The sequence below is a fragment of the Bombus impatiens genome, unplaced genomic scaffold (assembly GCF_000188095.3).
Source record: "Bombus impatiens unplaced genomic scaffold, BIMP_2.2 scf_1666, whole genome shotgun sequence".
NCBI lineage: Eukaryota > Metazoa > Arthropoda > Insecta > Hymenoptera > Apidae > Bombus > Bombus impatiens.
This window is the reverse complement of record NT_178085.1, coordinates 1-26745: the sequence shown is the minus strand read 5'-3', so window position 1 is coordinate 26745 and position 26745 is coordinate 1. Positions and strand designations below refer to the sequence as shown.

Below are 26745 nucleotides of genomic sequence, written 5' to 3'. Positions count from 1 at the left end.
CACGGAATGTTTCAAATGGAGCCAACGAGAATCAAACCAGTAACTGAACTCTAATCAGTTTTCTGTTACACATCATATCTCTCACAGCAAGCTATTTTTTAGCTACTTTCTTTTTAATTCTATTCAGAATGTTCAGTTCAATGTTTATGTAATCGGCCAACCAGCTAAACAAGAGCCAACCGCTTGGTGCCCTCGTTTACATCCTGTCTTGCTCGTAGCAATATTAGATTATCTAGTTAATAAGCATGTTGTTCTTGAAATATCTTTGGGATGAACGATTCTTTGATGGTGTAATTTAATTGGATACCATGTTCCTTACTAATAACAGGCGGGTTGTTACAATTTCAGAAGTCTCGTACTTAATCGAGGAATAGACAAGTACATAGTATAACGTTCTACTAAACACGAAGTAAACAAATCACACATTCTTCTATTTTATTCTAAATATTATTAGAAATATGCGATGATGCTAAGTATTACACAAGTACTGTCAAATGAAACATTACGGTGTAAAATTAATGTTTTTGTTCTTTGTATCTTTTACATTGATATTTTATAAATATTTTTAAATCAATAATAAATTGAATATATCTTACAAACTAATTTTTTTTCTGTTACTAAGAAATTAAGAAAGAGTAGTATGTTTGATACAATGGTACTTTTGTATTTTACATTTTCAATGGATTCTTTCTTTGCGTTTAGTAGGACAGGATACTTATCGTATCGGACAAATAACGTTTTGTTCGAATTACCTTCTTATATCTTCAGAATGTTTTTCTTATACATTTAACCATATACAAGAGCACATGTGTTTGCACGTACTTGTTTCTGAAAATGTAGAATGGTTTTTCCAAGTGCACAGATTTCCTAAAGCAAACAGCAGAGAAAAGTGCAACGTGCACGGCAAACAAAGAAAAACAAAAATAGTAAGCATGCGCATGAAACGAATTTTTTATCCATAATCATACTAGATTTTGTTCTGAGATCAGAGCGTCCCTAGAGTCCCTAAATACATCGCTGGCAGCTCTTGGTACCATGTCGAAAGGACAAGGAATGTGGAGGGACAGGTACACCATGCCCTTTTTATTACTCTCCTTTCTGTGTTTAGGCGTTTTTTACATACAATATATTTAGATATAGAAAAAGTATCGTACGTATAAAACGAACACATGACGGAAAACACATTACATTCGCATACACAAAGTACTATGTCTATGTCTATTACAATATAATATGTCCAAACGTCATGTTGATTCGAAGTGGCTTGTGATCTTTTTTAGCAAAGCAAATTACAATCTTAAAACGTGTATATAAATTCTATAGATAATCGTATTTTTTGTTGAATTGTAACTTTTATAATTGCGTAAATGTATCTATTGTTGGTGATTTGTATTTATTTCATATATTCTTTTCATACGATAAATTATATATATAATATGGATCATGGCCAAAGACATTAGTCCAGTCTAATTAATAATTTCTCAAGCAAATGCACAAGAATATGTAATATGTCATGATGTCAATATGGGATTTAAATATTACATTTAGAATCTCATATTTTACCATCAAATGGTACATGCATGTTATACGAATGAAAGTAAGAAAATGATTTATATAAAGGTAGTCTTGCATAAATATATTATTAAAAATTATAATAGAAATAAGAAGTTATAACGAGCTAGTTTTTCGTTCGATATAAATCAACGATAATTAAACTTCAATTCCCATACTTTACATCTATTATTCATATTTATGGACATGTTTGATTAACAAAAAATTGCATTTATCACAATATGAATTTCTTATTCGGTTCACGACACAAATTCTTTGTATTTTCTGTATTAGTACGTTGATATCTTTTCTTTAGCGTGTAAAGACTCTAAATATACATATGAAATATTTATTCCAACAGCTTGGTGTTTCATATTAAGCACCGATCGATCGTTTTCAAGCTATTGATAATACTTGTTGAACTATTGTATTGAAAAGCCGATTCGTCGATACTTCGTTTCTCTTAAATGAAATTACTACCAGTCTATGTTTGTATTTGTTATTTCTTGTTTTCATTCGTAAAACATATTGACGTCATTTTGCGAAAAAGACCTGGATTTACTAATGAATTCAATAAATTCGATACTGAACAATAACACTGAACAATTAACCTAATGGAACATAAATATAGTTGAAAGGAACATATTAGCTAAATTATGAATAACTGAACATAGAAATAATAGTTGTTTAGTAAATAATGGAATATCGTGATAAAGATTAAAAGTGCTCTTGTAGATATAGGAAGAGAATCGTTCGTCCTCTAGTTTAATGATAGTTAATTACCAATAGATAACCATTTTGGACACATTTTTATGATATAGTGGCTGCTGCTCGTATCGTTGTTCTCCCTTCTCCCTTTATGACAAGTTTGAGCTATTTTTTGCATATGTAACGAAATCTGTTGACGATATATTTATAATACTGTATTTATAATACTATGCGTAACGTAGAAAGAATTATTTCTATGCGCTTTGCGCGATGAACGAAAAATCATTCGATCGAATTGAAAAGAAGATATTACAGATTTCGGAACAATCGATTTTACGTTGCCACCCTAACGTATACCTATTTTCCGCAGAGTGTGAATGATGTGACCTCGTTGCGTCTCCACTATAATACATAATTATTATTGTTGCTCCCCATTTTTGTAGTTTTGTATAATAGAAAAGTGGCTTGCGTGTGATGATTGCGGGTTTTCGAAAATTGAATGAGAAACAATCATCATGATAAGCACGGAGGCAGTTAAAGAACGTCCAAGAGAACGAAGTTATGCGAACGTGCTGGAAAGAAATGACAAGAGAAATATTCGAAAATCTGTAAAGTTGCGCTAGTTTAGAATCTCGACTCCATCTATGTCGTCATCTTCTCACCACCATTTTTATGAACGAATGGATACTAACGCGTTTTTTATTTTGTTCCCGATCCTCTCTGTTATTTTATTTGCGCTACTCGCAGAATTCCACAGTGGAGAAAGTAAGTGATCTTCTCTTGAATCTTAGCTTCTGCTACTTGCCATATCGCTCTTCAATTTGATTTATGTTCTTGATACATTTCCTTTGAACGCACAATGCCCGTAGTCGCTCAAGTTTTAGTATTCTTAGACAGAATATTTTAGTGCACAATGAATATACGTAAATCGAAAAGATCAAATTTATGCGATAAAATAACAGGAAATCGAAATAATAACATATCTCAAGGGAAATATGATGATATGATAATATGAATTACAACAAAAATTATGTTTCGTTGTAAATCAATTTTGCCAAAAATCTCAATTTAGAATTAATAAATTTTCATTATTTATAGTTGGAAGTTGTTCCTAGAATTTTACATCTACGTAAATACAACGCTTAATATGTATTAAGCATCATCTGTTTGTCATAGCTAAAAGCTGTAATATATTCCAGAAACATGATGTATATTGAAGAGTTCTATTACATCATCTCACTTGAGCAACCTTCGTACAATTTATGTATGATCGATATTTTTAGACTATTTAATGTACGAGAAAAGAAGAATGTTATTCGTGAAGACGTTTCATTACGTGGATGTAAATGAAATATCGAATCATTTACATCAATTATATTCACTGTGCACACGTTGTATGCAACATCTTTGTGAATAATTCTCAGGTTCATTATGGAACTCGTCCTCCAGCACAGTCATCAATCAGCAATCAATAGGAAGCAATCGAATGGATCTTTGAATTCCAATTCAACCAATTTTTATAATTCTTTTTCTTTTTTCTTTTTTTATGATAGTATTCAGTGTTAATTAGCGTTACGCTTGCAGACATAGAATATTCATACAGCAAATCCTTCACACAAGCTCACAAGCCATACTGTTTCTATTTTAGTTATCTGATTTAAAATTTAATTTGCTCCATTTCTCATGTAACTTATCTTTGCACACTGTTGTCTTGTAATTAATTTATTTCTCTTTTTTTTTTACAGTTACCCCTCATACGCAGCAATAAATCATATCCAAAGCATATATAATTTTTTTGTAACGTTTACGGAACAAATTGAAACATTTAATAACTACGCCGTATACATAAAACCGCCTTCAGAATGACCTGACACGATTAAGAATAATTTCTGTATTTAACTTTATGCTTTTAGTAAAAATTTATCGTGAACGTTGCTTTTCGGCTTGGCGTGCTTATGTGATAACTCAATCGTTTCTTTTAATTGGCCTTCTAAAATATTTTTACTACGAATCGTTAAAAACAGACTAATTATAAAATACTTATTCGTTCGTTTAGAAATGATATAGATATTATAATAAAGTATTCGATGAATTAGCGCTATTTTTATACGTAACGTTATCTTGGTATGTACATAAAATTTCAAATATGTGCCGAAAAAGCCGTATTAATTCTTTGAAGGATCTAGATTAGTGTAAATATTATGTATACACATTAGTAAAAATATTTTTTTTTTCTTTAATTATAATTGGTTTGACTTAAGCGAAGCAGTTAGCATGATCGTATTATTTATCGAACGGCCAAATGTTCGCACAATATTCGTATGTAATAGTGTTGAATAATGATTTATGAGTACGTGTCCAAATAATGATTAGCCCCCATGCAATGATTGCTCTTATTTTCAAGTCTTTTTCTGTATCGACATATCGTAATGCTATAAGCTAAGGCGATATGTACCTTTCTGTTTATACGATCGACGCGTGAATTTTCTTTATAACTATGTTTATTGTATAAATGATAGCTTCCTGGTTTCCTTTCTGGTGGATGCACGAGGTGGTGCGATGCGTGGCTGCAGACATAGTGGTGTACGTGTAATCGTTCCTCCTAGAAAAGCCGCAATGCCTATGCGCGTTACGTGCAGGTATTTGAGAAGGGACAAATTGACGAACCCACCACCTTTGATGGAAGGGGAGGCTCTTGCCAGCCGTATCCTCGAACTAGGACCCGTGGGTGCCAAATTCTTAGGGTAAGTACATAATATGCAAAGTACATGATATACACAAGTGTCTCTTATATTTGCTTTTAATCTATCGTATTTAAACTAGCATTTTAATATTAGTTCAGATAATCATCGTCGAATCGATTTTTCGGACGTAAATGAAAAATTTTCAGTTTCTGATTTTTTTCCGCAATTTATTTAAGATAATATTTTAGCCTATGCAGTCGTTGTAAAAAATTGATTTTTGGAATATAGGTAGCATTATTAAACGAAGAATGTACAGTTTTTGAATTCGTCTTCAATTTGTTTGAAAAAACAATTGCGATGTATTAATTAATTCATTAAGTATTAGCATTTAAATAGTATTGATATCACGATGATTGAGGAACATTATTGACACTAATAACTTGTTGATAGGTTTAAGTATCTTCCAGATATAACGTCTTCGTTGGTTTAAATAGTTTAAATATAAAATAATATATTTTTCTCTTCTTATCAAACGATAATTGTTCTTTAAGTATGTACAAAGATTCGCATATAGCAGCTCTCTGCAATCCCACTTAAAAATTTCTCGATATCTCCAGATTGTTCTAAATTCTATAAATTATCGTATGATTCATCGTAAAGTATAACGTTGGCATGTAACAAAGAGATTTGAGATTATCCCATTGGTGACCCAAATTCGTTTGCTATTATACTCGATTAAGGAGTGCAGCTTAATGTGCAAATGCAATTTTCATGTCCTGAGAAACGTAAGTCGTGCTTCGATTAATTATTACAATTGAAGAGTTCAAACCATTTGTAAAAAAATTTTCTCTAATTCTTATACAAAATTTTAATCTTTAAATTGTAAAAAGTGATATAAAAATTCAAATGTATATTACGTTCGTAGATAAGACAAATTTGTTATTGAACGTAAAATGCAATGTACGAATACCGAATCTTAGAAATGATGAGTATATTATCAAATTTTGTAATAATAATAATTTTTTCGAATAGACCTGTCATCATAGAAGTACCACACTTTGCTTCGTTGCGGGGCAAGGAACGAGAAATAGTAATACTTCGATCGGATAATGGAGAAACTTGGCGCGAGCATACCTTGGAAGCCAGCGAGGAGGCTGTCCAAGATGTGCTTAACGAGAGCTTTGAAGGAGAAGGTACGACTATTTTCTCATCTTTTCTCAATTTAGCTTTTGTTTATCATAAATCCTGTAACTCTTTGCTTCGTATTAAAATAAATCGTACTGAATAATATGTTCATCGTTACATTTCTTAAGTACATACATATGGACAGATATACATATTTAATCTTGTATAATTTATCTTACACGACATCTATCTCACAAAGTGCTACTAAAGTACTGTCTTATCTGTTAATCGTCATTTCCATTTGTTTGTACTAGCCCAACCATCTAAAAAGTAGTAGGAAGATTTTAGGTATCAAATGATAACATCTTGAGAGTGAGATAATATTAATAGTATTCACATGTTATACTCTTTCGTATATCAGGAAATGACTCGAGTATAAACGCTAATGTGCAATTGGAATCTTGAGAGTCTTGAACAAGAACCAATACTTAGAAGCATAGCATATAATCAATGTTTGCCAATGTTTGTTGATGTAAACAATTATTAAGTGTTTTAACAACTAGTTATTTGCTCTATATCCGTTATAAATAGCTTACAGTTTATAAACAATAGTATATAATGCAATTCGCAAATGTTTTGAATAAGGATAGTTAGCAAGATCTATGTTTGAAAAATATTTAAGTTCTTCGCGTTACTTGTGTAAGTAACTTAACGAAATATGTATAAATATTTTCGCAGAATTAAGCCAGCTCGAGGATCTCCAAACTTCTCGAATCGTAAGGATACTCACTGCAGACTTCCCACATTACTTCGCAGTAGTGTCTCGCATCAGGCAAGAGGTTCATGCAGTTGGGCCAGAAGGTGGTACAGTTTCTTCATCGGCTGTTCCACAAGTTCAGGCTGTTTTCCCACCAGCAGCTCTTACTAAAAAGATCAGAGTTGGACTCCAGGTGGTTATTCTCTTCTCGATGCGTTTCATTATTTTTTGAAAACTAAAATTAAAATTAAAACAGTGAGGTATCTAATTGGCGTTCAAATTTAGTTTATTAAATAGAATGGTTAAGTCATACCAACGTACAGCATATTGAAACACTTGCAAAAATCTTTTATGAATGTATTATGTGTTATGCGGTTATAATATACGATTATAGTAGTCGTAAAGATTACGCATAGAAGCTACATAGAATCTGTAATAAGTATCCATATACATTCATGCGTTATTGAACAATTTGATATAAACGGATGAACGTCATGTAGTACATAATAGAATATTTGAAAAATCAATTACATCAAATACAACCTGTGACATAACTTGGAATAAATTAAAAAGAAATGTTATTATTATTTAGGCACATCCAATACCAGCAGATCTTGTAGCCAAGTTGCTTGGTAACAGAGTGGCGGTATCGCCAATCGTAACCGTTGAGCCAAGGCGAAGAAAATTCCACAAACCGATAACCTTAACTATACCGGTGCCGCAAGCAGCCAACAAAGGCATGATCAATCAATATTCAGGAGACGCACCGACGTTGAGACTTCTGTGCAGCATAACTGGTAATATATGCTTGCACGTAATATTGTAGAGCAGCGTACCGTCTTACTGGAAAATCTCTTACCGATAAGTGCTGAAACTGTTACGCCGCAACACCTTTGGTGTATATATGCTCTTATCAGACTTCTTACGCATTCGAAGATCAATTTGTAGTTTAGTAGGCATGGCGCGGGCGGTAGGCATCTTCGTCTGTTCTCAGGTCATCGGGACTACGTTAACGATATTTTTGTATCTCGTTAGAATAATTATTCTGTTGTTGATCTCGTAGGTATGCGATGTAAGAAGTAGGTTTGGAGTGTTTTATTTAATATTTAGGAGGTTGTACATGTTATCTAGGAGATTAATTTAAGTACGATTATAATTAATACGTCCCGGAGACCTTCGGATAGAGATTTAAAAGGGAGATGGTAGCTGCATGTTTCATAGAAACATTTCGTTGAGTACCATTGTTGTATACATATCTTGTTGTGATTCATTGTTAATGCTTGCATATTGTTAGGATTGAGTCATTTAGGTATGGATTATTAATTAACGTAGATAAAATTTTACTACCTAGCTCATTGTAAGCGTTAACTTCAAAAGTTTTTGTTTCAGCACATTCGTTTGACTGGTAACCGCTTCGATATTAGGCTTGTAATTTATAACTTCTATAAAATTGTGTTCCCAAAATATATGTACTTTTAGATCATTCTAATATGTATCATACGACACGTTACCGATACAAAGACTGACAATGTTGTCTATTTAATCTTACCGTTTGTTACAGTTACGCTGTACTTATTTTATTTACAAGTTTTACATGTGTATAACGAAGCTTTTCCGAGTATATAAAACTCAATTTTGATTTTTCCACACGTTATTATAAAAATATTTTGACGAGATTCTCGTTTCTGTTTGGTTGACAAATTATCAAACATTTTGAAAACATTTAATACATTTTATACGATCAAAGAAAAAAAAGGAAAAAAAAGCAGGAAGATATGTTTTCGACATGCATTGCGCCGCGATTTTTATTACGATTATTTTACACACTTTTGTTTTCTTTTATCGCTTATTTACTATTTAAAAGCATATTCACACGAGTCGCGTTTGCTTTCTGCGCGGTTTCCAATGTATGACGCTTTGTTTTCATTTGGCAAGCATTATCATTCGGTCAGCGTGTATTTGGTTCTTACATTACCCACACACACGATACAGCACGTACATCAACGCACTTATGGTGACCGATATTAAATACAAATTTTACCGGTTCTCTTTTATTGGTTTCATATGACAAAAGAGAACTGTCCTGTTTTAATGTTTTTCTTCCTGTTCGTGTCGTCACGCAAGGACATTGATTGTTCAAATATGTAAATTTTTCCTGTTTTTAAAAGTGAAAAAATTCATTTGGATATCATTGAATCAACATGAAATGACGTAGTCTTCGTCGTACTAATTACTTTATATTTTACAAAAGAAAATTATATTTACATATTTATTATACGATTATATTTCTTTTACGCAATATCTTCCGACAATTACAAGTTTCTTATTATAACAATATTAATAAGTATTCGCATTTCTTGATACTTTAAGCCCGGTATTAGTGTCACGATAATCTGATTTATGAGAGGAATTTAAGATTATTGCTTGTCCTAATTACGACTTAAACGAACATTGACACAGAATGCAAGATTAACTCCTCCCACTCCAATGTATTGCAATTCCAATGTAACTGTACGAGCCCTTCGATTGTTTTCTTAAACAATATTTTCTCTATAACGGCTTCTGCAGATTTATTCAATTTCATTTACCTAAGTTTCTTTTCAATATTTCAATCTTTAATTATTCTTTACTCCATTACGAAACTAGAGAACGTAGAAGACGTAGTGTACAAAATACTCGACAATCAAAGGGCAGACGCGAATATCCCGGGCTAAAAGCGTCGTATTGTAATTAATCTCGGTCGCATCGGATTTGATATCCCACACATATCACTTCTGCCGATTCTCCATTCGCAGCACGGACATATTTTAATAATGTTATTGGACTTGGTATGTATGTCGTTCAGGGGGTCAGTCTCGGGCAGTCTGGGAGGATGTCACCGGTTCGACGCCATTGACGTTCGTGAAAGATTGCGTTTCCTTTACTACCACGGTATCTGCTCGCTTCTGGTTAATGGATTGTCGGAATATCTCCGAAGCCACGAAAATGGCTACGGAGTTATACACACACGCGACACATGTACCTTTTATGGCTAAGTACGTTTTTGATGTACCTAAGATTAATCGTGTAAAAGACAAATAATCCGTACTGTAATCGCAGGTAGAACATTTCTTCTAAAAATCGGATATCGTTTCTATGCCGGGGTAAGACGAGTAAGGAGAGAGCTCGCTTAGCTTGAGTAGTGCATCGCCTAGTGACGATTATTCATAGAAATATTCATTTCATTCCATGTATCTGCTCCTTCGAACACCAATTTTCTATTATAGAAAAAGAATTCCGATTTTTATAATATATACCGTAGAAAGAGATAGTGTTTTTGATCAGCGCAGACTCTGTTTCGCAATATCAAGTCGATTACGTTTTACCTGCATGATTACAATCACGTTTAGACAGGAAATGTTACCGATACCTATTTCGTCTTCAGATTTGTAGTATTTGCAAAGCGAGTAGATCCACTGGAGGCAAGGCTGCGCGTATTTTGTATGACCGACGATAAAGAAGATAAGACTTTAGAAAATCAAGAGCACTTCACGGAAGTTGCGAAGAGCCGAGACGTCGAGGTAAATACACATATGTACATAAGAAATTACGTGAATCACTCGTTGTAATTACCGCATTGTTAACACGCGTTAATCGCCATGGAAACGTTCCCATAGGTACTGGAAGGTAAAACACAGTATATGGAATTTTCGGGTAACCTTGTGCCAGTATTGAAGAGCGGGGAACAGCTTCAATTACCGTTCAGAGCATTCAAAGAGAATAGAGTTCCGTTCACGGCGAGAATAAAGGATCCGGACGCTGCGGACATGATGGGTCGCATAATGTTCATGAGCGAGCCGAAGGTTCCTAAGGGCGAGTTGCCGCAGACGCCGATTTGCACGTTAAATATTTTATTGCCAGAGAAAATTTCTTCGGAACCCGCTGCCTCGGAGGTGGATTTGTTAGAGCTGTCGAAGAATTATAGTTTTCTACGCGACGGTGGCATAAGTACGTGAATTTCTCACGCTGATTACGAAATCCGAGCTTGTATGAATCACTGACGTTAATTGTGTCTGTAGGTCGTCCAGATGCTATTCACAGAGCAACCATTCGGTTGACTGATATCGCAAATCTGTTGGATAAAGACTGGGAAAAACTCGCGGAAGAGTTAAATATTCCGCCAAACGAGGTATCAACGATTAAACAAGAGTATGCGAATAAGCCAGCCCAGCAAGCCGCAGCGATGCTTAAAGTTTGGCAGAGCAATGGAAACAAAGCTACAGGTAAGTTTTATAAGCGTTATACAATATTGCTTTCGACCGATCTTGTTTTTGAATATTTAAAATCTAAAATTTCATTCAGCATGTTGAATCCGATTTCTTCGTATCATCTGATGCTCTTTATATAACGTCGACATAAGTTTTCATAACGCTGTGTACCTTGCAATTATTTTCCGTAATTAACTCGAATGCCAAGATTTTTATCATATTTACAAACTTATATACCGACAATCTAAATATGTTTTTTAGAATTGTTTATTAATGAGACCGTCGTATCTTTATTCTCGAAAGTATTATCGACGAATAGTCGATTATATTTACGCGAGTAACATATTTACTGGGACGTTCCAATAGACTTTGAACATCTGAATACTTGGTAACCAAAGAGAAATTTTAAATATACGATAAGACTCATAACTCAAGATGATCATTTATATTTTTAGTCATTATTTGACGAGTTTCATTAATTGAGCGATAACGAAACAAGTATTGTCGATGTCGAAACTCTGTTTCTGATTTCCATTATTTCATCTTTATAAATACACTTACAGTTCAATTCGATTCGATATGATTCAGTTCTTGGAGTTCTAATAATTCTACCATTAGCTCGCTTTTATTTCGAAATTTTCATTAAGCTATATTTACAATCTCGTTCCGATTAATTCGGTTATCTCAGTTTCAGTTACTTCAGATTTTCTTCGTAAATAATTTTATTTTCAACATTTTTGCGCGTCAGGATAAATCTTGATAGAATAGCTCTTTTTCTTGAAGTCATGTCCGTTGGTAAACATTAGATATAGTAATATATAGTAAAATTTAAACAGAACCTGTTTCTTGGCAAGGTCGATTAATCAGGCAGGCGCGTTTGACTAAGACGCGTGGAATCTGAGGAGCAACGTAGTTGGTGATCTCATCCTGCATTATTATGCCTGACATAAACCTATGGACTGCTTTCCCCCTCTTTTTTTACCAGTATTAATGACGCTGATATACAGCAGAAATGCACGTAGCACATCGTTTCTGTTCTGCAATCGGTTAAAACAAACAGAAGTACGCGCCACCTCAAGAAGAATACAGTGAAAGTGACAGTGCATTCGGTCGTTTCCCAAGTTCCGTGTTCCTATAATAATCTGCTCAATTTATTCGAACGTTCTTATTTATTTTATTTTTGAGAGGGCATAAACGCAAAAATGTTTATATCTTTATATCAAGAATATCAAAACGAAGCGACTAACACGTACGTCAGTGAACTGTCGTTATTGTTTAGGCGGCCACATTGTCCAAGACGACAGATTACTGTAACTTCAGGTCTGTATTAGGTCAAGGACAATCATTAGCAAGGAAAATACATCCTTAAAGTTCTTCCGAAGTGACGTGAATATAAATAAACTTTCTTTAGTTTGTGAGATTGACCAATTATTTTTAAAAAGTTATTATTCATGCGAAAATAATACGTTTGGGACGGTAAAAGAATTTCTGTGTTACACCCGAAGAAAAAGAAAAGAATTCGTTAGGTATCTGATTCCACGACCAGCATAAATACATATTTAATATTGTTGTTACGTCAGCGTTATTTTGTGTTTGCTAAGTGTGACGGGATTGACAGAAATATTTTATCAGTTGTACGGCGATTTTTTACAACCATTTAATTTCGATAATTTCTCGTATCAAGCTTCAATCTTTTTACGTTTACTTTTCTGTGTTTAGAGCGAATACGCAAATAAAATCGCGATTATAGCGTCCAAGTATTTAAATTGTAATTGTATTTTCAATGATATATCTAATAAGTAAAAATTGCTAGTTTTCAGATTAATAATATAACTATTATTTTTATTCCTTTATTATTGCAGAAAGATGTGTGTACTTCTGTGTAATAAAAACAAAGAAATATTAAAACCTTTAATTAAAATAATAAAAACTTAATCGAAACTAACAGAATATTAAGATTGCAACATACACTTCCGCTCAAAAGATTGGGCTACCTTTTGCTGTTTCGACGATACAATCTTTTTCGTGTAGTTTTCTGAGCAATAAGAATTCTACGTTTAGAGTAATAATATAATAATTCTACATTTTAAAGCTAAACTATAGTTTAGCGATGATGAATAATAAAATAAAACAATAAAAGTATTATAATTCTAACTTTCATCTTTAAATAGAATTAATTACAGCTTACTATGGAAGAATAATATTATAAATAAAATATTTATTTGCTTAAAAAGTCATTACTTCTTTTGATATCGTAACACGCTCCAAACTTATGGGCGGAAGTGTATATGTTATTATTTATCGTTTTATTTAAAAATTATATTTGTATGTGTAGGCAATACTTTGGAAAAAGCATTGAACAAAATTGGCCGCGAGGACATTGTGAGAAAGTGTATATTCAATGTCGAATTGGTCACTGATGACGTAGAAAAGGCCGTCGCGAGAGTTCGATTAGATCAACCTGGATTTGATTCCTTAAAAGAAGAATTGGGTCCTTCAAGGGACACTTCTCTTCGCCGTGATGCAACGATGGATCCAAAGATGAATCCTGACTATGATGATTTTAACAAAAGCAAGGTTTGTATTTTGGAGGAACAATTAGTATCACGGTGTAATTTATATTTTACATCGATGTTCTATTTTTAAAGTTATGTATTTTATTATTTTATTCGAAAGCGCATTTTTATCGAAGTAATTTATTCTGCTCTTAGGAATCTGGATCTATGGAAGACCTGAATATCAGTGACACTAAACGCGATACATGTATGTACTTTTTATTATGTGATTTAAGTAATTATAATTTCTAAATTAAACTCTTTCTGATATGATAAAGAAAGTATTCTTGAAATTGAATGACGTTTAACGTTACACTTGTCCGATTACAATACCAGAAAGGATATGACATCACTGCCTGTATTATTTCTATGAATAACACGCCGGCTCCTTTTTCGTGTCATTGCTAAGAAAAAGTATGTGAAATCATAAGTTTCGCCTCACACTTCTTAGAAGGCACATTAATGATATCGCTGTTTGTAACATCTGTTTACATAGCGCCATACTTGCTGCAGTTGCACATTCATAAGTTTCATTTCAGAAACTTCAGCGATATTTTATGAAACACATATTGTTTCTTTTCTCAATAACGATTTACGAAATTAAAAATCAATTTCTATAGTTATTAAGTAGTTGTATATTCAGGCTATGTGATAATACTCTCTAACAGATCCCCTTCTTCTCCTGTATATATTGTTTTGGCGCTTTAACAAAGCCTGAATTTTTCACGGCATTTAAATCACGTTTTCTTCGCACTTAACAGCGATACAGCATGTCACGATCACAAACGGCACTGTATTCAATGGAACCTCGACCCCCATCAAAGATAAATACGCAAGCGAGGAGAAAGAATTAGGGGACACAATGGCCGAATTTCTCGAGCACAAATGTCACGTTGCCGATACGATGAGCAAAAAGTCACGCGATGAAGTTGACGACAAAGACAAAAAACGACAGAGGGTGATCGCAGACGCCAACAAAATAGTTTCTGGTAAGTAATTTGAGCTTTTTTTGAAAAAAAAAAAAATGGTGGGTTGAGGGGCCGTGCTTCGATTAGCTACTTCAGAAAATAATAATAAAAAAAATTACATTCATTACGCGACTTATGGAAATCATCATTTACGATAATACTTCTTTACAAAAGGAAAAAAGAATCTGTAGCAGCATGATTAATTTAACGCGATAATGTCACGCTTTGTTACAGAACAACTTATATTAACCACTTATTGATAAAGTTTCAGTCGCTAGTGCTAAATAGTTCTCAAGAATTCGCTTTTTAGTGATATCGTGTTCCTAGCTATAGTATATCTCGATATGCAAATAGACGTAATGATTTTCCAATATACTTTTATGTATTATCTGTATATAAATGTATATTCTCTCCATTATATTAATTAAACGTATAACTTGTAGAACTTAAATAAGGGAGTTATGATCCTTTATTAGTGTTTCAACTGTTGCATATTATATGTAAATTAAACTAATGAAAAATAGTTTGTTAAACATTAAGATGCTAATAGCTGTATATGGCTTTTAGTATTTGCAAAACTGTGTGTTATTTGTATAATTTAAATAAATTATATTATTGTTATAATTTAATAATTATTTTGCTTGGTCAAATTAATTTCTTTATTTGTTCCGTTGATATAGCGAGCATAAGCCGAAAATCGAAAATAAATAAAAAATGTAATATAAAATATTAATGTTGTTTCATGTGCGATTTAAAGAATATAACTTTGAAAATAATTCTACACTTCTGTAAGATTGTACTTTATTCTTTATTATTATTTCATATTTATACCTATGTTCATTATAAACTTGAATCGGTTAATTATAAGATTAAAATTTCGCAGTTAATAAAAAAAAAAATAAAACATCAATGTCTTTTTATGTTGTATCATTTTCGATATTTCACACGTGATCTGTCAATTTGTGTTTCTTTCAATAAATTGAAAATATCATCTGTTTATCGTAAAAGTTTCGCTCTATTCTTAGTTTTATTATGATTTTCGCTATGTACTATACACCGCTACAAATAAATTCTTAATTACTTGCTTGTTATTTTCAAAACAATAATTTAAACCATAAAGTGGAGAGCAGTAATTATTGTTTTGGAAATATTTTTTTATCAGGAATCATTACTTACAATGTTATTATTGACCAGATATATTTTTTGATATTAGAGTCTAGGTGATTTTTGAAAGTATAGCACTGCATTCATTCTGGACACGATTCACATCTGTGAAAGTTGTTAACTATGAAACATTGTTGGCACTAGAACATTTACTTCTTTTACTTTGTCATCTTTTTACTTTATCATCTTTTACTTTCACTGACAGGTTCTGGAGGGCTGATGCGGATTTCTTCAAATTTATCAGCTTGCTTTTATTTTAATTACGTAATGAATTATTTATTTTATCGCCTCTCAATTACATCTCATATCTACTGTATTATAATGCGAACTCTCAGTGTCTTCACTTAATGATCCACTAATAGTCTTCTATTTCTTCGACACATCCCATTAATTTGTTTCAGCAAGGTTTTGCTGCAATTTTTTAGCGTTGCATGAGTGGCCAAATTTGTGTGGCCTAATTGTGCGGACGCACAGAGCAGCTGTCATTGTCGCATACACTTATTTCGACATTCTTATCTGAAAAATAACACATTTTCAGAAAAAATTTATGGTGAAAATTCACACTAAAAATTTATATGGAAAATGGTGAAACTTGTTATTCCAAAAATACAAACAAGATAAACTCACGTCATTTAATAGTTTTTTCTTCCATTACGATTCAATTCGCTATTCGTAAATATCAATAATATCGTAAATTTTAATTGTTGTAGCGTTAAAGTTATGTACCAGCGGCGATTTGACGCGATTGATATGTATTCACAGATTAAACTTAGATTTTCTATAGAATACATAATTCGTTCCTCGCAGCATTTTAATGCTTATTATTTTTATTTTTTATTAGATTGTTATTTGTTTAAATATAAGTGTAATCATTCGATGGAAAGATGGCTGCTCTATAGCACACACGTACCACGCACAAAACCACACGAGAGTCTAACCGCTGTTCTCAAAGAGCAATATCGAGCGAGCCGGCTTACACTAATGATGACGAAATGAAATAAAACAAACAAATGTGTTCTTCCTATTTTGCAACGTTTACAGATGCCTAAAATATGTAATAATTAATTAACAGGTGTAATAGCAGACGCAGAGAAAAAGAAGGAGAAGTTAGCGAAGGAAGGGTGGTCGGTGGTTTGTGATGATGATGCGCGGGACAATAAAGAGGCAAGAGGTGCTATAGTTGAAAGTTTTGTTAGGGATCAATTCGTTGACAAAGAACCTAAGGATAAGGTCGTTAAATCCGATGAAAAACTAATTGTCGATCGAACGCCAGTTATCGAACCACCGATAATTAAACAACGTTACATTCGCGATGGGAAGGGAGATGCGATTATTGCATCGAAAACTATAGTTTCAGCCATCGACGATAAGAGTCAACTGCCAGTGATTACTCAGACTATCACGATTAAAGAGATAGATCAAACGATACCCACAGACACAGCGACGATCTCCAATGGTAAACAGATTATCATAAGCAAAAAGGAAATGCTGTCTAAAGAAGGTAAGGAAATTGATGAAAAACTAACAACTCCTAGCATAAGTATTAAAAAACAAGATGTAAAATTGCCAGAAATAGCTAAAGAAGTTCCACAAGACGAACAGAAGCAAGAATTGCCGAAAGAGGCTGTTGCCAAGACTAACATTCCAAAAGAAACGAAACCCGCGATTGATAAGCAAGTATCTGCTTATGAGACCGTTTACAGTGTTCAGTATCCATCTACACAGCCAGACGAGAAGCAAGAGGATGAATCGAAGAAATCAAAAGATAAGAGCGGAGGCATACTCTCAGGCATTTTCAAGGGATCCAAGCTTAAGAAGAGCAAATCGAAAGGATCGAAGGACACGTCCTTGGACAGTGGCGACGAAGAAATAAAAGTACCAGTGCCTACAGTTACGGAACATCAAACGCAGCAACCTACTTTCGTTTCATATGATACACACGTAGATTACAAACCTGTTGAAACGAGCGTGTTACCTGACGTTAAATTGGCTACCATGCAATTCTTAGATGACTCCAGGCGCAGTGATTTGAATGTACACGTACCTGATATCGCAGTGAGCTCGACTCAAATCGAGAGAAGAGAAGTGAAAGAGGAACCGAAAGTAACGGTTAAAGAAACAGATGATCGTACTGGAACTATGGCAAGTGATGCAAGCGACCAAGAGAAAGAGAAGGGTGGTGGTTTCTTTGGTATATTTAAGAGTCCTAAATCGAAAGAGAAAAAGTTAAAGAAAAGCAAGGAAGCATCTTTCGACAGTGGTGACGAAGAACTTCGAATCGCCACAGAGAAATTCTTGGACGATACACGAAAGATTGCTGAAACTACCATTGTTCCTACCGCTCCTAAAGTTGACACAAAACAAGACCTGCATACGTTTTCGTCGTCGGTTCATTATGATGAAGATACACCTAAAGATAAAATAAACGGACACTCATATGATATCTCGGAAGTAAAAAAGAAATTAGACACAGATAGAAGTACTCCTCACAAAGAAATGAATGGAAAATCAGATATTAAGAAACACAAAGACCAGAAAGAACACAGCGTGGAAAGGTATACCGGTAAGCCAGAAGCAAAGTTAGAATCACCGGATAAACAAAAAGAAGATGAAAAGGAAGTAGATGAGGAAGGTAAAGATAAGAGCGGCGGATTCTTCGGCATGTTCAAGAGTCCAAAATTGAAAAGTAAAAAGAGAAGTTCATCTAGAGAAAAGAATTCATCTAAAGAAACATCCTTCGACAGTGGAGATGAAGAAACACGACAATTGACAGCCACTTTTTTGGACGACACGAAAAAGATTGCAGACAGTCTGCACCATGAAGATTGGAAGCCAATTCCTGAAAAAGTAACAACTGATACGGCCCCTGATGAATCTGCAGACTCTGCTGATAAAGACAAGGGAAGTGGAATCTTCAGCAAATTCCGAAGTCCAAAATTGACTAGAGCATCGCGAAGCAGGTCCCGGGAAAAGAGCACTCCACCGCAAGAACCAGTAACAAGTCCAGATAGTTCAATCCGAGAAGCTACTGCGAAATTCCTAGAAGATACAAGAAACCTTGCAAATCTATCATTCGATGTACCAGACAAAGTAGACAATGCGAAGAAAGCGAAAGAGAAAATAACAATAGAAATCACGGAAGATGTTGATGATACCAAAAAGAAAATATCATCAGGAATAGATGTAGTTGTAGATGACACAGAAATAGCAAAAGATAAAGCTGCGAAAGAAGCTAAGAAAGCCAAGGAAAAGACAGGTGGATTTTTATCTGGACTATTCAAAGGTACAAAACACGCTGCAGATGAAGCTACTGAAGAATTCAAAGATGCTCTTGATGAAACAAAGAAAGAAGTCGTTGAAGGAAAAGATCGTGCACGGGAAGTGGTAGAAGGGAAATTGAAAGATCTCGATGCAACGAAAGACAAAGCAGTTTCAGAAGCAAAGCAAGAGCAGGAAAGGATCACCATTGTTGTAAAAGACACTAAAGATGCAATTAGTGGAAAGGTATCTGAGGCTGCGCAGCAAGTTTCAGATACTGGTAAAGCTGTTGGTGAAAAAGTAGCTGATGGAGGAAAGCGAGTCACAGAAAAGGTAGATACTATCATATATGGTGTGACTGACAGCGTGAAAGCTACAAAGGATAAAGCAGCGGCATACTCAAAAGATGTTAAAGACGAAATTGTAACAGGTGCAAAAGAAGTGGAACATAAAGTAAGTGAAAAAGTAGCTGAAGGAACGCAGAAAGTAACCGACACTGGTAAAGCAGTTTCCGGTAAAATAGTCGAAGGAGTAAAGGATGTTGAGATAAAAGCAGAATCAGCTACACGAAGCGTGATTGATGGCGCAAAGGCAACGAAAGATAAAGTAACTAAAGAGATTAAACAAGATACTGAAATAGCGAAACAAAAGATATCATCTGGAATAGACACAGTGGTAGACGGTGCAGCAGCAACAAAGGATAAAGCTAGCAAGGACGCAAAGAAAGCAAAAGAGAAGGCAAGTGGTTTCTTCTCAGGTATCTTCAAGAGCGCAAAACACGCGGCTGATGAAGTTTCCGAAGACGTCAAAGATTTCGTCGATGAAAGGAAGAAGGAGGCTGCAGAAGAGACAGCTCGTGCTCGTGAAAAAACGGCAGGAAAGTTAAAGGAGGCTGATGCAGCGAAGGATAAAGCTGTTGCAAGCTGTTGCGGAAGCAAAAACCGCGAAGGACAAAGCAGCAGCAACTGTGAAGGATACTAAAGAAGCAATAGACAAAAAGATATCGGAAGCTGTAGAGAAAGTGTCTGATGCTGAGAAAGTGTTCGGCAAAAAGACAGCTGATGAAGTGACGCGTATTGAAGAAAAAATGGATGGCGCGATCCATGTTGTGGTTGATGGCGTAGTTGCAACGAAGGAAAAGGCAGCTGCGACAGCGAAGGATGCTAAAGACTCAGTTGCAGCAGGTGCAAAAGACGCAGAAATTAAAGTAATAACAGTTGCCAAACATACGAAGGACACAGTAAGTGAAGAAATTACAGGTGGTGTTGAAAAGGTGAAAGATACAGGCAAAGCTGTCACTGATAAAATTGTTCAACAAGCAAAGGATGCGGAGACAAAAGCTGAAGCTGCTGCAAGAAGTGTGGCTGCAGATGCTAAAGCAACAAAAGATAAAGTAGCGAAGGAAGTTAAAGAAGATACTGAAGCAGTAAAACATAAGATAGCAACCGGAATAGACTCAGCAACAGATACTGCAGAGACAGCGAAAGATAAAGCTGCTAAAGAAGCTAAAAAAGCTAAAGAAAAGGCCGGTGGCTTTTTGTCTGGTTTATTCAAAGGTGCAAAACATTCTGTCGATGAAGTTTCAGACGACGTTAAAGAGTTCCTTGAGGAAACGAAGAGGGAAGCATCAGAAGAGAAAGACCGTCTACGTGCCGCTGCAGACGCAAAATTAAAAGATATGGAAGCAGCGAAAGACAGAGCATCTGCAGACGCAAGAGATGCAAAATACAAGCTTACAACCGCTGCGAAAGATACTAAAGACACAGTATTCACAAAAGTGTCTGATGCTACTCACAAGGTATCAGATGCAGGTAAGACTGCCGGTGAAAAAGTAAGTGATGAACTGAAAAGAGCTGAAGAGAAAACTGAAAGTGTAGCTCGGGGAGTAATCGATGGAGCAAAGGAGGTGAAAGACAAAACCGCCACAGATATGAAAGACGCAAAAGGAAAAGTTCTAACTGCTGCAAAGGACATCAAGGATAAAGTCAGCGACAAAGTAGTTGAAGGTGCACAGAAAGTTGCTGACACCAGTAAAACAGTTGGTGACAAAGTAGCCGAAGGAGTGAAAAGTGCAGAAACGAAGGTTGAAGCAGCAGCGAAGGGAGTAAGTGATGGTGCAAAGGAAACGAAAGACAAGGTTGCAAAAGAGATTAAAGAAGATGTAGACGCTGTAAAGCAGAAGGTATCTTCTGGAATTGATGGAGTTGCAGATAGCGCCGCAGCTGCGAAGGATAAAGCTAGCAAGGACGCAAAGAAAGCAAAAGAGAAGGCAGGTGGTTTCTTCTCAGGTATCTTCAAGAGCGCAAAACACGCGGCTGATGAAGTTTCCGAAGACGTCAAAGACTTCGTCGATGAAAGGAAGAAGGAAGCTGCAGAAGAGACAGCTCGTGCTCGTGAGAAAACAGCTGCAAAGTTAAAGGACGTTGATGCAGCGAAGGATAAAGCTGTTGCAGAAGCAAAGACCGCGAAGGATAAAGCTGTTGCGGAAGCAAAAACCGCGAAGGACAAAGCAGCAGCAACTGTGAAGGATACTAAAGAAGCAATAGACAAAAAGATATCGGAAGCTGTAGAGAAAGTGTCTGATGCTGAGAAAGTGTTCGGCAAAAAGACAGCTGATGAAGTGACGCGTATTGAAGAAAAAATGGATGGCGCGATCCATGTTGTGGTTGATGGCGTAGTTGCAACGAAGGAAAAGGCAGCTGCGACAGCGAAGGATGCTAAAGACTCAGTTGCAGCAGGTGCAAAAGACGCAGAAATTAAAGTAATAACAGTTGCCAAACATACGAAGGACACAGTAAGTGAAGAAATTACAGGTGGTGTTGAAAAGGTGAAAGATACAGGCAAAGCTGTCACTGATAAAATTGTTCAACAAGCAAAGGATGCGGAGACAAAAGCTGAAGCTGCTGCAAGAAGTGTGGCTGCAGATGCTAAAGCAACAAAAGATAAAGTAGCGAAGGAAGTTAAAGAAGATACTGAAGCAGTAAAACATAAGATAGCAACCGGAATAGACTCAGCAACAGATACAGCAGAGGCAGCGAAAGATAAAGCTGCTAAAGAAGCTAAAAAAGCTAAAGAAAAGGCCGGTGGCTTTTTGTCTGGTTTATTCAAAGGTGCAAAACATTCTGTAGATGAAGTTTCAGACGACGTTAAAGAGTTCCTTGAGGAAACGAAGAGGGAAGCATCGGAAGAGAAAGACCGTCTACGTGCTGCTGCAGACGCAAAATTAAAAGATATGGAAGCAGCGAAAGACAGAGCATCTGCAGACGCTAGAGATGCAAAAGACAAGCTTGCAACCGCTGCGAAAGATGCTAAAGACACAGTATTCACAAAAGTGTCTGATGCTACGCACAAGGTATCAGATGCAGGTAAAACTGTTGGTGAAAAAGTAAGTGATGAACTAAAAAGAGCTGAAGAGAAAACTGAAAGTGTAGCTCGGGGAGTAATCGATGGAGCAAAGGAGGTGAAAGACAAAACCGCCACAGATGTGAAAAACGCAAAAGGAAAAGTTCTAACTGCTGCAAAGGACATCAAGGATGAAGTCAGCGACAAAGTAGTTGAAGGTGCACAGAAAGTTGCTGACACCAGTAAAACAGTTGGTGACAAAGTAGCCGAAGGAGTGAAAAGTGCAGAAACGAAGGTTGAAGCAGCAGCGAAGGGAGTAAGTGATGGTGCAAAGGAAACGAAAGACAAGGTTGCAAAAGAGATTAAAGAAGATGTAGACGCTGTAAAGCAGAAGGTATCTTCTGGAATTGATGGAGTTGCAGATAGCGCCGCAGCTGCGAAGGATAAAGCTAGCAAGGACGCAAAGAAAGCAAAAGAAAAGGCAGGTGGTTTCTTCTCAGGTATCTTCAAGAGCGCAAAACACGCGGCTGATGAAGTTTCCGAAGACGTCAAAGACTTCGTCGATGAAAGGAAGAAGGAAGCTGCAGAAGAGACAGCTCGTGCTCGTGAGAAAACAGCTGCAAAGTTAAAGGACGTTGATGCAGCGAAGGATAAAGCTGTTGCAGAAGCAAAGACCGCGAAGGATAAAGCTGTTGCGGAAGCAAAAACCGCGAAGGACAAAGCAGCAGCAACTGTGAAGGATACTAAAGAAGCAATAGACAAAAAGATATCGGAAGCTGTAGAGAAAGTGTCTGATGCTGAGAAAGTGTTCGGCAAAAAGACAGCTGATGAAGTGACGCGTATTGAAGAAAAAATGGATGGCGCGATCCATGTTGTGGTTGATGGCGTAGTTGCAACGAAGGAAAAGGCAGCTGCGACAGCGAAGGATGCTAAAGACTCAGTTGCAGCAGGTGCAAAAGACGCAGAAATTAAAGTAATAACAGTTGCCAAACATACGAAGGACACAGTAAGTGAAGAAATTACAGGTGGTGTTGAAAAGGTGAAAGATACAGGCAAAGCTGTCACTGATAAAATTGTTCAACAAGCAAAGGATGCGGAGACAAAAGCTGAAGCTGCTGCAAGAAGTGTGGCTGCAGATGCTAAAGCAACAAAAGATAAAGTAGCGAAGGAAGTTAAAGAAGATACTGAAGCAGTAAAACATAAGATAGCAACCGGAATAGACTCAGCAACAGATACAGCAGAGGCAGCGAAAGATAAAGCTGCTAAAGAAGCTAAAAAAGCTAAAGAAAAGGCCGGTGGCTTTTTGTCTGGTTTATTCAAAGGTGCAAAACATTCTGTAGATGAAGTTTCAGACGACGTTAAAGAGTTCCTTGAGGAAACGAAGAGGGAAGCATCGGAAGAGAAAGACCGTCTACGTGCTGCTGCAGACGCAAAATTAAAAGATATGGAAGCAGCGAAAGACAGAGCATCTGCAGACGCTAGAGATGCAAAAGACAAGCTTGCAACCGCTGCGAAAGATGCTAAAGACACAGTATTCACAAAAGTGTCTGATGCTACGCACAAGGTATCAGATGCAGGTAAAACTGTTGGTGAAAAAGTAAGTGATGAACTAAAAAGAGCTGAAGAGAAAACTGAAAGTGTAGCTCGGGGAGTAATCGATGGAGCAAAGGAGGTGAAAGACAAAACCGCCACAGATGTGAAAAACGCAAAAGGAAAAGTTCTAACTGCTGCAAAGGACATCAAGGATGAAGTCAGCGACAAAGTAGTTGAAGGTGCACAGAAAATAGCTGATACCAGTAAAGCAGTTGGTGACAAAGTAGCTGAAGGAGTGAAAGGCGCAGAAGCGAAGGTTGAGGCAGCAGCGAAAGGAGTAAGTGATGGTGCAAAGGAAACGAAAGACAAGGTTGCAAAAGAGATTAAAGAAGATGTAGACGCTGTAAAGCAGAAGGTATCTTCTGGAATTGATGGAGTTGCAGATAGCGCCGCAGCTGCGAAGGATAAAGCTAGCAAGGACGCAAAGAAAGCAAAAGAGAAGGCAGGTGGTTTCTTCTCAGGTATCTTCAAGAGCGCAAAACACGCGGCTGATGAAGTTTCCGAAGACGTCAAAGATTTCGTCGATGAAAGGAAGAAGGAGGCTGCAGAAGAGACAGCTCGTGCTCGTGAGAAAACAGCAGCAAAGTTAAAGGACGTTGATGCAGCGAAGGATAAAGCTGTTGCAGAAGCAAAGACCGCGAAGGATAAAGCTGTTGCGGAAGCAAAAACCGTGAAGGACAAAGCAGCAGCAACTGTGAAGGATACTAAAGACGCAATAGACAAAAAGATATCGGAAGCTGTAGAGAAAGTGTCTGATGCTGAGAAAGTGTTCGGCAAAAAGACAGCTGATGAAGTGACGCGTATTGAAGGAAAAGTGGATGGCGCGATCCATGTTGTGGTTGATGGCGTAGTAACAACGAAGGAAAAGGCAGCAGCGACAGCGAAGGATGCTAAAGACACAATTGCAGCAGGTGCAAAAGATGCAGAAATTAAAGTAATAACAGTTGCCAAACATACGAAGGACACAGTAAGTGAAGAAGTTACAGGTGCTGTAGAAAAGGTGAAAGATACAGGCAAAGCTGTCACTGATAAAATTGTTCAACAAGCAAAGGATGCGGAGGCAAAAGCTGGAGCTGCTGCAAAAAGTGTGGCTGAAGATGCTAAAGCAACAAAAGATAAAGTAGCGAAGGAAGTTAAAGAAGATACTGAAGCAGTAAAACATAAGATAGCAAGCGGAATAGACTCAGCAGCAGATACTGCAGCGGCAGCGAAAGATAAGGCTGCGAAAGAAGCTAAAAAAGCTAAAGAAAAGGCAGGCGGTTTTCTCTCTGGTCTATTCAAGGGTGTGAAACATACAACAGATGAAGTTGCAGACGATGTTACAGAGTTCCTTGAGGAAAGAAAAAGAGAATCTTCAGAAGAAAAAGCTGTTGCGCACGCAGCAATGGAAAAGAAGATCGAAGATGTGGCTGAAGCGACGGATAAAGCAGTTGCAGGAATTAAAGACACAACAGGTAAGATCGTGACTTCCGCGAAAGACACGAAGGATAAAGTTGCAACGGAAATAAAATATACGGAAGAAAAGGTAGAATCTGCATCTCGAGAAATAGGTGATAGTGCAAAGGCAGCTAAAGACAAGGTGATTACTGATGTGAAAGACGTGAAAGACAAAACGGCGATAACTATAAAGGATATCAAGGATAAAGTCAGCGAGAAAGTAGCTGACAGCTCTCAGAAGGTAATAGACACTGGCAAGGAGGTGGAAGAAAAGATCGCAACTGGTGCAAAAACAGCTGGTGATAAAGCAAAAGCATCTGCTCACGAAGTAGCTGAAAATGCAAAATTAGCGAAAGGAAAACTGGAAAAAGAAGTTAGAGAAGATACAGCTGCAGTGAAACAAAAGATTTCATCAGATATAGATACGGTTGCAGATGGTGCAGATACAGCAAAGGAAAAGATCACGAAGGAAGCAAAGAAAACTAAGGAAAAAGGTGTAGGTTTCTTCTCGGGCCTGTTCAAAGGAGCAAAACACGCAGCTGAAGAGGTCTCCGAAGAAGTGAAGGAATTCTATGATGAAACAAAGAAAGACGCAACTGAAGAAGAAGCACGTGCTCGTGCTTCTATGGAAAAAACTCTAAAAGATGTCGATCTCGCAAAAGATAAAGCAGTTGCAGAAGTGAAAGATACAAAAGCTAAGATGACAACAGCTGTAAAAGACACCAGAGGTAAGGCTAGTGACACTGTATCTGATGGTGTCCAAGCAGTGAAAGATATTGGTAAAACTGTGGGTGATAAGATAGTAGATAGTACAAAACAGGCAGAAGCTAAAGCAGAAGCTGCTGCTTACAAGGTGGCTGATGATGCCAAAGCAGCGAAAGACAAAGTTGTTGCAGACGTAAAGGATACTACAGAGACGATAACAACTGCAGCAAAGGACACGAAAGATAAAATCTCGGAGAAATCATCAGAAGGAGCAGAGAAAGTATCAGCCATTACCAAAACTATTGGTGAGAAAGTTGTAGATGGTGTGGAGAAAGCTAAAAGCAAAACAGACACAGTTGTTCATGGATTAGCAGAAGAGGCAAAAGTAATGAAAGATAAAGGAACCAAGGAAATCAAAGATAGCACCGATGCCGTGAAACAAACAGTTTCTTCTGGAATAGACGTTGTAGCAGACAGTGTAGCTGTAGCTAAAGACAAAGCAGACAAAGATGCTAAGAAAGCTAAAGAGAAGGGTAGCGGCTTTCTAAACGGGTTGTTTAAAAGTGCGAAGCAAGCGGCTGATGACGTTTCAGGAGACGTTAAAGACTTTCTCGAAGAAGCAAAGAGAGAAGCCTCTTTGGAAAAAGCTCG

The 26745-nt window shown here is 36.4% G+C and overlaps 2 protein-coding genes across 2 annotated transcripts in view; both read left to right on the top strand.

Moving 5' to 3' along the window:
- The window catches only part of LOC100742486 (ankyrin-3), a 57646-nt gene extending 49055 nt beyond the window's left edge, over positions 1–8591 (top strand). The window contains exons 21-27 of the mRNA XM_033324192.1: positions 990–1067; positions 4779–5003; positions 5976–6136; positions 6807–7018; positions 7418–7622; positions 8120–8134; positions 8215–8591. Coding sequence (XP_033180083.1) covers positions 990–1067; positions 4779–5003; positions 5976–6136; positions 6807–7018; positions 7418–7622; positions 8120–8134; positions 8215–8234 — 916 coding nt within the window. The 3' untranslated portion in view covers positions 8235–8591. The remainder of the gene's footprint in view (positions 1–989; positions 1068–4778; positions 5004–5975; positions 6137–6806; positions 7019–7417; positions 7623–8119; positions 8135–8214) is intronic.
- Positions 8592–10307: 1716 nt separating this feature from the next.
- Positions 10308–26740, top strand: LOC112213884 (ankyrin-2-like; the record flags this gene model as incomplete). The annotated part of the gene is made up of 8 exons (XM_033324197.1): positions 10308–10385; positions 10482–10812; positions 10884–11087; positions 13408–13649; positions 13784–13835; positions 14389–14616; positions 16832–19905; positions 21437–26740. Coding segments are annotated over exons 1-8 (9513 nt in total), but the record flags the coding sequence as incomplete, so codon positions are not given.
- Positions 26741–26745: the final 5 nt, after the last annotated feature.